The 11,783-nt window shown below is 53.4% G+C and overlaps 1 protein-coding gene across 2 annotated transcripts in view; it reads left to right on the top strand.

Annotated features, from left to right (window-relative positions):
* The first annotated feature begins 500 nt into the window (after positions 1 to 500).
* RBPMS (RNA binding protein, mRNA processing factor) overlaps positions 501 to 11,783 on the top strand; it is a 175,353-nt gene continuing 164,070 nt past the window's right edge. The window contains exon 1 of one of the 2 annotated variants that reach the window (XM_043545186.1): positions 501 to 994. In XM_043545186.1, coding sequence (XP_043401121.1) covers positions 821 to 994 — 174 coding nt within the window. In that variant the 5' untranslated portion in view covers positions 501 to 820. The remainder of the gene's footprint in view (positions 995 to 11,783) is intronic. The other variant, XM_043545185.1, reaches the window with a different exon arrangement.

Genomic DNA, 11,783 nt, shown 5'->3' with positions numbered 1-11,783 from the left:
GGCCTTTGCTGAGTCCCATCCCTCCCCTCTCACTCTGGCCTTGGGTTCTGGGCAGAATGGGATATACAGCTGGGCACCCCACTATGCTGCTGTCTCTGGGATGCCCCACCCCACCCCACATCTACAGGCCTCTGCAGGAGGCATCACTGCACTTTCTATGTTCCAAACAACAAAACTGAGCTGCAAAAACCACTGAGTGAGCTGCTTGGTGGGGAGGGGCAGCAGAACCATGAAGGCGGGAGGGAGGAGAGCCACGATAGGATAGGGGATGGGCCACACACCAACCACTCTGTCACCCTAACAGCATCTCAGTGCAGGAGGACAAGGCGCTCATGGGTATCTGGTAGCGAGTCCTAGCTGTTCACCAGGTCAGTGTACCCCAACTCACTAATGTCATAACCTGTACCTAGAAGGTGTTGTGCAAGCTATACATGGAAAGCTATTAACATACAGATCATTAGTATTATTGCACAGAGTGGGGACAGAGGACAAATTCAAAATTACAAACTTATTGGGAATTACGTTCTTAAAGTGTGTCTGCCAGGCAGGGCAGACGTTACCCCATCCTAGACAAAGGAGTGTGGTTTTGCCACCTTGAAAGTACTTCCAAGATACATTCAGAGGCCATGGGAATGCAATTTACATAAAAGGTAAACAAAACCATCAAGCTAAGGCGAGGAGATAACGAATCAACATCACAGCAGGGGGAGGAAACTGCAGGAACAGATCAGTTTGCATTTTAGCAAACACCAGTGGGAGAAGAAACCAGCAGGGAGCCTCCTTCACCACTAGACTCTACGGCTCCTTCCTCGCAGTTTGAATGAACTTTATGTTGGATGGGGTATCCTTCAGCGGAATTCATTTCAAAGGGTCACTGGACTCTAAAGGAGAGGGGCAGAGAACCCCAGCGGGTCTAAGAAAACAAAGGAACCGAGCACTATTGGACTTCATGGGGGATCCTGACCAAGGGAGTGGTCAGCCATCTCACTGGAAGGTAAGTGTGATAAAAGTCTTACCTTGAACCAAGACTGGTGTGTTGTTCAGTCTTAACCTTTAGAAAGCGTTTTTCACTTTGAGTTGCTTGCAACCACTTCTAACTCTGTACTTGAGCTCACTTAAAATCCTATCTCCTCTTGTTAATAAACTTCTTTTACTTTTAATGTGAACCAGCCCACTGCTGTGCTGGAATGGAAGTGATCGTTAACGCCAGTTACAGTAATCAGTTGGGCAGTTTATTTTGGTAGAGGAGCAAACAAACATTATTGCTCTGAATGGCCTAGGAGAGGGCTGGACATTGCAGAGCACATGGTTTGGGGAAAATTCAGGACTGGGGGTGTTGGGGTGATCTTGCCAGGTGTAACCAAGGCTGGTGGAAGCCAGAGTGTGGCTGGAGTGTAACCAGCAGGCTGCTGGAGTCAGAGCCTATGGGGCAGGGCAGCTGATCTCACACACTCAGTGTAAGCTTGTCTGCTGACTCAGAGCATCCAGACAAAGGAGCTCCAGCAGCAGAGTATTTTAAGGCACACAGGGTTACAGGGCAGTTGATGACAGTGACAGAACACACCCCTGTGCTCACACCCTACACACTATTGTAATAAACTTTGTACAAGGTACGGCTTGTAAGGTATCATTTGAAAACTCATCATTTGCTGATCAGTATTGTCCTCATAAAATGTGCGTGGCCACATTGTATGTGAAGGTGTAAGATTCCCCTGTATGATGTTAGGGGTGCACGTTCAAAACTCTCAGAGCTTCCAACCGGTCAAATAGGCCTGTCTTGAACAAAGGAGTGTATGTTTGCTTTAATGTGCATTTAAGCAGTAAACAGACAGCTTCTGGGAGCTCCCTCCTCCTTTAAATAGTGCTCCTGGGCTAATCAGAGGTCATAGGGATGCTGCCATTTAGGTCTTCTGTGGGCAGCACTTCCTGTGGTGTTTAGTCTCCCAGGGTTTATAGTGCATTGATCACAGCTCTGCTATGGCTGCTGGATGGTGGTGTGGAAGTGGTGGTTGCTTGGACTCTGCAGACCTGGGTTCTAGCCTCCATGATCCTCACTTCACCCCCCACTCCTCATGAGCATCACTGGGCCAGTCTTGGCTGGATGGTTCCTGTGAAAACTCTCTACCGTTTTGGGGCATGGACATTATTTGGAGTTCCAAGGCCTGCTCTTTGGGGTGTTAGCCTTCCCAATTCAGGAGGTACCACAACCTCTCTCTTTCAATTTGGAATCCAATATGCACGGACTACATATTTTCTGTGGGGGTGGTAGCTACATCCAGTCGGGGAACAGGTTTTCTGTGTAGGGCCTTAAGTGGGAAATGTGAAAGACGGGAAGCATTCTGAGAGATTTACACAAGTGAGCTTGAAAGGAATGGGATTGATTTTCTTGCAGTTTCGGTAAGGTGCAAGGAACTGATGATCTAGGTTGTGAGATGGCCGTTTGTGTGGAGATTTTGGCAGATATCCAAACCTTTTGGTCTTCTGGGAAGGTCAGCCCCTTCTGTCTCCAGTGGTGTGCGTACCATTTATAGGCCGCCTTAGCATCCTTGAGGTGACGCCTCAACTCTTCCTGAATGTAAGGATCTGCTGAACCCACTCGGCTGCTGCTGGGTTTTGGGAAGCCATTGGTAGAATGGGGTGAAACTGAGGCTGGAACCTGTAGTTGGCAAAAAAGGGGCTCTGCCCAATCGAGGCATGGTTGGTATTATTGTACACAAATTCAAAAGAGGGCGGGAGGGTGGACCAGTCCTCTTGGTGTTAGTTAATGAAACATCATAGATAGTGCTCTGATACTTGATTCACCTTCTCTGGCCATCCATGTAGGGGTGATATGCCGAGGAGGCATAGGCATGGACAGCTAGTAACCGGAGGGTCTTGCGCCAGAAGTGCACGATGAACAGTGGTCCTCAATCTGAAGTGATGCGGCCAGGAAGTCCATGGAGGTAAACGACGTGCACCATTAGGAGCTGAGCAGTCATCTGAGCTGAAGGCGAGTGGTCACAAGGGAGGAAGTGTGGCAGCTCGGTCAATTAATACCCAACCTGGCACCCCTGGGGTGTGCTAGGCAGTAGGAGGCCTGCCCCCTCCATTCTACTATTGGGCCATTGTCTAGAGAGGGGTTTGAGGTAGTCTGTGCAACAGGTCGCTCCTGGGATGTGGGTCGCCTGGCCTCGTGGATAGGACCAGGAGTTAGCTCTAGTGTTTGGAGCAGGAAGCCAGGAATCAGGCCCAGGGTCAGAGCCAGAGCCTGGAGTTGGGGGTTGAGCCAGGGGTCAGGGCCAGAGAAGGCTGCCAGAGTGCAGTGTGGAGTAGCAGCAGGCCAGGTACTGCCGGGTTGCACAGACAGTGTCCTGGGACTGCTTCCGTGGCTAGCTAGTGCTCCTGGGCCAATTAGAAGTCATGGGGGGGATGCTGCCAATCTGGTCTTCAGTGGACAGTGCTTCCTGTGGGGCTTCATCTCCCAGGCTTGATCACAGCTCTGCCGGGTGGAAGCATCAGTCTCCCTGCAAACCTGACCTCTAGTCTCCCAAACCCTCCCCGCTGGAGTGGTAGCGGTGCCATGCCCGTGCAGCTGTCGCCCAGCACGCTGTGCTGGAGAGTTAGAGCCGCCCGCGCCCGTGTCGGCCTGGTCAGACGGTCAGCTCTGGGCTGCCTCTCTGGGCTTGTCCAGGGCCCTGCTCTCTCTGAGTTCTACCCACAAAACCACCTCAGGAACATTCCCCCTTGAGAGAGGTGTCCAAATATGCCCCCTCAAAACCGCCAACGCTCAGCCCCCCCGGGCGTGGGGTTAGTTTCTCTCTCCAATGCGGCACATGTCGCCCGTCAGTCGCTGCTGAGACCTGCCCAGGTCCGCAGTGAAGATGGTCAGTGAATGGTCAGGGTGACCTCTGGCCCCGCATCCCAACAGTAAGGAGTACGCGGACAAATGGGGAGTAAGCAGAGACCACTCTGCTGTGGGAGCTAGCGTGCTCCGACATCAGACAGGCCCAGCGGGTTAACCCGACACTGTAAACCGTGCCAGCTAGACTGCACTAGCCCCTGCACTGGCCAGGAGACGGGCTCAAGGGGGGAACCCAAGGCCTTTTCCATCGCCATGGCTCTGCGGAGGGGCACGCCCACGTGGTGTTCTTGGAATGCACCGATATTCCTTGTACCCTTATTGTAGAACCTGTGGGCCAGGTTCTCTGCTGACCTCGCAGGAGCCATGGCCAGAAGGCTCAGCCCAGGACAGGTGAGCTAAGGTGGCTTTAGGCCAGCTTTGCACTTCCCAGAGTCATGGCTGCTTCAGGGGTCGGCATGGAGCATGCACCGTCCAGCTCTCCTTTACCGCAGCCGGAGCACAGAGTGCCATGGCCGCACTCCCGGAACCCCAGATCCATCTGTCCTCATATCCCGGCACACACCCAGAGAGACCCCAAAACCGTGGTAACCGTGTAGGGTGCTGTGTGCTGATCCGACACTGCCCCAGTGCTGGGGAAATTCCCCCAGGAGTTGTTCTGGCCCCTTTACATTGCAAGAGAAGGATAGGGAAGCAGAATCTGGCCTCATGTTCTAGGGGATTAACTACCTCCCAGAAGAGGCAGATAACACTGGCCTGGGAATCATTTGGTTTTGCCTTTGTATCTCCGGTCAGCGCACAGCCCCTGGGCACGGTGAAGACGGGACCCTGGCGTGTTTCAGATTCACGCTGAAGCAGCGAGGCTTACACAGGACCATGGAAGCTCTTTTATCCCCGTCAACGGGGGGAGTTATGCTGTATTTGTGGTGTGGGTGAGCACCTCCCACAAGAGAGCAGGACCCATGTTCACCGCCATGCACTTGTCCTAACCTTCCTGGACCTGCCCAGTGGCTAGTGTGTAACCAGGAACTAACCACTAGCACAGCTGGAGTCAAAGTATTGTGGAGGTTTAACTGCTGATCCGTCCCAGCCCTTTGAAGAGCAAGTCAGTGTCTCCTTGGTCCTGCAATCCTTAGGCCGGGCAGTTGCAACGTAGCCCTGCGATTCCTCCTGCAAGGAGAGCTTCAGGCTCTTTCCAAGAAACGTCCTGGTTTTTCCCCCCTGAGGAGAAGCGAGAGGGCTGCGAAAACCTTGGGCTGTCTCCTCTCCCTATAGCAGCACTTAGGCACAGGACACCGCCTGACTTATTTGGCCATAACTAATCAGAGTGCAGACGTAGATTACATTTTTTGGTTCCCCTCCGCTGGAATGTATCTAGAGTGTTCTCATTAGCCCGTCTTTCCTGCCAGCCAGCTATTTTTTGCTATTACTTTCTGTCCTACCATTAGTAATCTTGACTTTCCCCAGCCCCCTGCCAGAGCCCTGGTGTGTTTCAGATCACCCTGACAGTTGTCTGCAAGCCAGGCAGAGAAGATTCTCCCCCCCCCCCAACCCCCGCCCAAACGTCTGAGGTGCTTTTTGTCTAAATTGGGTCTCTCTGGGACAAGTAGAAGAGTCATGGATCTGATGTGTTTTCCTCACCGGTTCCCCAAACCCCAGCTAGCATAACCCTATACAAACATACACCCAAAGGGGCATTTCACCTCCCCTCTCCCTCCAGACACTGCTGGAGGGATAACGGGGAAGTGACAGGTCACTGTGGGGCTGGGGTTTGCTTGGACGTCCCAGCGTGTGTCTTGCTGCTGGTGGGGTCTTCAAAATTTGTGTGTCGCAAAAGGGCTGTGAGATGAGTGGGGAGAACAAAGGGGTGGGGGGAGTGGGGCTGACACCGAAGAAGGAAAAAAGACAAGCGGGGGGTGCAGCTGGGAAATGGAGGAGGGAGGAAGTATGGTGGGCCGGGAAGGTGAAGCTTAACACCCCATCCTGGCAGTGAGCAGCCTCTGCCTGTTGGAAATAAATACCAGGTGGGGAGAGCAGGGATAGGCAGTGGGGGTGGGGTCAGGAGGGGCTGGGGCAAGCCCGCTAGCTGCTGGGGCCGGGGGGGGGGGGGGGGGGGGGGGGGCTGATGAAGGGAGTGTTGTGGGGTCAGGCGGTGGGGGAGGGGAGCGACTGTGTAGCCAGGCTGCCCACGTGGCGCTATGGGGTCAGGCTGGGGAGAAGAGGAGGAGCTGCAGGCTCAGGCTGGCTTCAGGGATCTATGGGGTCAGGCTCTGGAGCGGAAGGGCTGTGGGGTCAATCTGACTGGGTGGGGGAAGGAGCGGTGAGCATCCAGAGCTCCCACTGGCCCGAGTTACAGCTGTGAGTGCTCAGCGGTTCTGTAAATCGTAGCCCTGGCACGTCTCACAATGAGGAACCGAAAATGAGGAACGCCCAGTGAGCGACCTCCTGTGACGTGTTTGGTGCAAGTGACTTGCCCAGCCTCACACAGGCACTCTGTGGCAGAGGCAGGGACAGAAACCAGTTCTCCAGGGCAGCAGCCTTAGCCATGAGACTGTCCTTTCTCTTCCTGCAACCCCCTGCCTCATTCACTACACACCTTCCAACCCTCCAGACCTTGTTGTCAGGCCCTTGCCCCATGAGCATCGCCGGCCACCCTGGCGCGCCACCTGAGCCATCTGTATGATATCCAGCCGGTTTGCCTATGGCTCATGCTCAGGAAAGGTGTTTACATGCTTGAGATTCACATCATCCACTTCCTCGCCCTTCTGTCCTTCCCCAATACCAGGGGGCGGGACCTGCTGCCATCTGAGGAGGGCAAAGAACCCAGTGGGCCAGTCTGTACTCCGCTCTGGTCCCACGGCCCACTAGGGATATTCATTGGCAGCTTCTTCCCAGAGCCCTGAGAATGGACACGTAGCTGGCGTGGCTCACGAACTCCCAACACCTGCCTCTTTTGCAGCGAGAGGACGACCCTGGTGCCCAGGCTGCAGCCCCTCTTCCGGCTCCTCGAGAACCTCTTACTGAGGTTCTGGCTGCACTTTCCCCCACTTTCCTCATGCACCCCATCCGTAGCCCCACAAAGCTGCAGGACCGCCTTGTCAGCCTCCTTCTGGCGTAGGGTGACCAGATCGCAAGAGTAAAATATCAGGACACATGGTGGGGCAGCCACAGGCTCACAGCTCCCACCAGAGCCATGGGGGAGGGAGGCACACGGCCTGGGTTCCAGCCCCGGCCACCCATGCAAGCCGCAGGTCGGGGGCTCCAGCTCCTGCCGCAGGTCAGGCATGCGTGGCCCTGGCTCCAGCCCCCTGCCACAGGTCAAGGGCCCACGGCCCCGGCTCCCACTGCAAGGGGGGGGTCTAGGGTGCTGACTCCAGGAAAGAGTTTGGGTGCAGGAGGGGACTCAGGCTGGGGTGCAGGCTCCGGGGGGGCGGGGGGAGGGAGATTACCTCAGGCAGCTCCCCAGGAGTGATGACATCTCCCTCTGGGTCCTAGGCAGAGGCGCGGCTAGGCAGCTGTGCGTGCTGCCTCACCTGCAGGTGCCACCCCCGCAGGTCCCATTGGCCACGGTTGCTGGCCAGTGGGAGCTGCGGAGCTGGCGCTCAAGGCGGGGGCAGCACGCAGAGCCACCTGGCCATCCCTGCGCCTAGGAGCCAGAGGGAGATGTCATCACTTCCGGGGAGCTGTGCGGAGCTGGGTAGGGAGCCTGCCAGCCCCACACCAACTGGCCGCCTGGCAACCCTAAAATATCGGGACAAATGGTGTCCCAATCGTACATCAGTTGGGATGCGGGACAAAGAGTTAAATATCGGGACAGTCCTGATTTTATTGGGACATCTGGTCACCCTATCCTGGTGCTGGCCAAGACGGCCCTCCATCACTGCCGGAGGAGGAAGCTGGACCAGGGGGTGCTCTGCCACTGGGGGGCGGGGGCCTATTTCCGGTCCCTTGTACAGTCATGCCTCTGAGCCAAAGTTACTCTAGACAGCCTGCAGGGACGCCCTAGATGCCTTTGAGCAACGGGCGCTGTCTGGGGCTCGCTGCTTGGTGCCACCTCTCCAGCTTCCTTGTTATTCAACTTTGACCCCACTCCTGAGCCTCTCTTTTGTTGCCCCCAGAAATCAGTGGTAGCCCGGGCTCAGTGGTTCCGCCCCTTTAGCTGAGGGGACAGGCCTTCATTTTGGGGCCGGCCTCCACCCGCCCAATCTCAGTGCTACTAATACACACAAGAGTACACACCAAGTTCTGCAACAAACAAGGCAGGGGCCCCCAGCCAACAGCCGCCTTCAGTACATAACCCAGTGCATCCCTAGCGCCAGGGCCATCCCGTGACTGACCGAGGCAGGGGCGTGTGCTCGTGATTAAAGACAGTTCCCTAATGCGTATGCACCAGGGAGCTGAATTCAGGTTGCACAGGCAATTGTAAAGCTGGCATTGCCTAACTTTGGAGTGCCTAACTTTGCAGCCTTGCTAATGTCCTTCTAACATTGCTTAAGGAAAAAAAACAAATTCTGTTCCGTGCAACTGTGACGCCCCCCTTTTCTGTCAGCGGCAGGGTTACATTCCTGAACTTTCAGCCTCGCAGCACTGACCCCTACCACGTACACGAACCCGGTCACGTTACCGAGCCCCAGAGTAGGCGGTTAGCGTCTGTGGATTAGCGATTGGAGGGGGGATGATTAACACACTGCAACAGCAGGGTACAGAGCATAGGAACATCTTACAGGCAGCATAGCCCAGCTCAGACATTTGACTGCTGCTTCTTTTTTTGAGGCAGTGTTGCTGAGTGGTTACACCAGTGTCATGCACTGGGTTCTAGTCCCAGTTTGTGTAACCTCGATGTCTGCTATGGGACTTTGTTCAGCAATAAGGTTTATGGCAGGCCCAGATAGTTGAACGCCAGTTAGCGGAAGATAAGCGTTTAGAACTCATGGCGTCTTTGCTCCTAGCCCAGCGTGCCTTCCTCGAGGCCAAAGAGCGTTGAGAAGTGGCTGCACTGTCAGTTCTCTGTGTGTCATGCTGAAGCTAGAGGCTTGGGCACAGGTACAGTCCAGCTAGAATGGTCAGGGATTTAACAGCCTGCCTCCAGCAAACTCTGCTGAGCAAAACACAGGTGGGAAATGGTCATTTCTGACATCTGAAAAGATTTTCCTGGACCAGCAAAAGGCACCTCCCTGACTCCAGGACCAGTCCCCTGCCAAATTTCAAAGTCCTGCTGCAAACGTGGGAGGTTCTTGAATTCTTTTAAAAAACTGCCAAGGAAATTTTTATAAAAGGTTGAGTGCCGCTCCCCTTCTGACTGTATTATTGTACAATACTATAGGAAAGGCTTATTTATAAGTGGAGTTACTTAAAGTATAAATCATTTTCTGAGGACAGACCAGTTACCAGCTGTCACTGCTGTGCTTGTAACAACAACGGTTTATAGCAGTTGGATAGTAACATGTCCCAAAGGGCTCTACAAGTTTAATAAGTTACAGAAGTAAATAGAAATAAATAGTTAAAGAATGGTATGTTCTAGAAAATACATAACAGAGTTACAGAGGCTGCCAAGCAGAAGGGAGTAAGAAGCAGAGGCTAAACCAGGCTTCTAGGTGAGATTTGCAAGGAGGCAGAGGGGGACAGGTAGACTGTTCCAGATCCTGGGGGGGCGCAGAGGGAAAAGTTCTCTGCAGGAAGTGATGCAGGTTCTGAGCATATTGGAGTTGAAATTCACTGACGAACAATGAGCCTGGAACCACCGTTTTAGTCCCTTTTTAGGCACAGCCGCCCTTTGTGACTATGACAGTGAAACTATCTGGGGCTAATAGGCCTCCTGTCAAAGCTGACTCTTTGCTTGGGGAGCGGCTGCTTTCCCGCTTCCTCAGGGGACCCAGATTTTTAGAGTCAATCTTGCCCTTCCTGTGCCGTCTGCTTTGTCTTTGTTGGCTGAGTAACAAAGCAAGTACATGTACCTGGGGGCATTGCTCATCCTTTCATCCTGTGCAAGTGGGTACCCATCCCTGAGAGCACTAGTGATGGGCACAGTCAATGGAGGAGTGCTTGGCTCTGACACCTGCTATTGTTGTAACTGGTATCTACAGCACATCTGTGTCCATCTTTTCAACCACAGTGTGTTACAAAGGAATTACTGTCTGACATGCTAAATGCGGTGAGTAACCAGACAGGATTGCGTGGGGGCGTACTGCACAAGGGAGCTGCACTGGGTCAGTTTCCTGCAAGCACTAAGGCTGGTCTAGGAACTGTGCCAGGGTCCCATGGCAAACGTACTGCAGGGAGATCGCTTCTTCTGGGTGACCTCCAGTAAATGGAGCTATTCTAAACCTGTAAATAAAATGACCAGGTGAGGACTGATTCGCATGCACTTCTCTGGGTTGCATTTCTTTCCTTGCTCATTGGTTTATGTTCCTGCAGAGCTTCAAAAGAAGGCTAAATTGTAAGCATCAAACTCCAAAACCAAGGTCTCTGTGTCTATGCCTCAGAATAGCTTTGGTGAAGTGTTTAATTTCTCAGCTATTTATCTTATAAACATACACCCCCGCAGTGGCCCAGTTCACACTGGATTCATGGCTGATTACAACAACCTGTAACCCCCTCCTTTTGTCCGATGACTGCAGAGGTGTTAACGGGCCACTCTACCTTGAATGGTCCCTTACAATATGCGCTAGCTGCTTATGCTGAAGCATCTGTTCCACCTTGCATTTTGCTGTGACGCTGGGAGTATCTTTCCCAGACCTTAAGGAGAGCTCTGTGCAGCTTGTCTCTCTCACCAACAGAAGTTGGTCCAATAAAACAGGGTTTCCTCAATCTTTTTCTTTCTGAGGCTCCCCCCACAACATGCTATAAAAACTCCACGGCCCACCAGTGCCACAACAACTGTTTATCTCCATATAAAAGCCAGGGCCAGGTTTAAGGGGTAGCAAGCATGGCAATTGCCTGGGGCCACAGGGGCCCCGTGAAGCTAAGTTGTTTAAGCTTCTGTTTCAGCCCTGCATGGCAGGGCTTAGGTTTTCTGCCCTGGGCCCCGGCGAGTCTAACACTGGCCCTGCTTGGCGGACCCCCTGAAACCTGCTTGCAGCCCCCCCAAAGGGCCCCAGACCTCTGGTTGAGAGCCCCTGCAAGATGATATCTCACCCACCTTGTCCCTCTACAGCTACAACTACACTGCATACACAGTCACGGTTCTCTCCCATCCAGGGCTGATTCTAGCATCACTAGGCATGACCTAGTATAACTAGCATTCTGGGAGCAGCGTTCAAATGTCAGCATGGTAAGGGATTTCCCCCATCCCAAACAATCAATCATGCTAGCAAAACCCATGCTAGCCAGAGAGTGAGGGTGACATAGTGTTTTAAGCAGAAGAGAAACCAGCACTGCTGGATATGAATCTCACTCTGTGGTTTGGGGCAAGTCCCTTTTTAGGTTTGCCTCAGTTTCCCCAGGTGTACCATGACGTTTGGCCATTGTTGGTTAGTGCTTTGATATACAGCTCTGGGTACAGGCTAGGCCTCCCTACTGAGTCTGTCACTCCCTAACTGAGCACCTGTGTAACGGTGTTGTGGGGGTGTGAGCCCCAGTGTACTCAGGGCCATGGAATGAGTGACAAATAGAGGTGATGTCTAGAGACCCAGGAGGCCTGGCAATTTGCTGGGATTTCTAATAGCATCTAAGGACACCAGTTGGGCTTTGGGGACCCGCTTTCCAGATTTTTGTCTTCATGTGGTTGGTTAATAACCAGGAGGAAGAACAAGAGAGACTGGGATTTCTAGGCGGAGAAGCTTCTTTGAATCATGCTGCTACAGCGACTTGGGCATCTTCCCACCTTGTTTATTTAGTGGCAGATTTTGAGGCCAGGGTAACCATAATAGTGTCACTTCGAAGCCAGTGCTTTTTAAAAGCAGGCCTGCCTGGTTTCTGTCTGCGAGGCCTGTCGTGGGGCGAGGGG

The sequence above is a fragment of the Chelonia mydas genome, chromosome 4 (genome assembly GCF_015237465.2).
Source record: "Chelonia mydas isolate rCheMyd1 chromosome 4, rCheMyd1.pri.v2, whole genome shotgun sequence".
Taxonomy (NCBI): domain Eukaryota; kingdom Metazoa; phylum Chordata; order Testudines; family Cheloniidae; genus Chelonia; species Chelonia mydas.
Note: the sequence above shows the minus strand (reverse complement) of the source record. Positions and strands in the feature narration are given on the sequence as shown.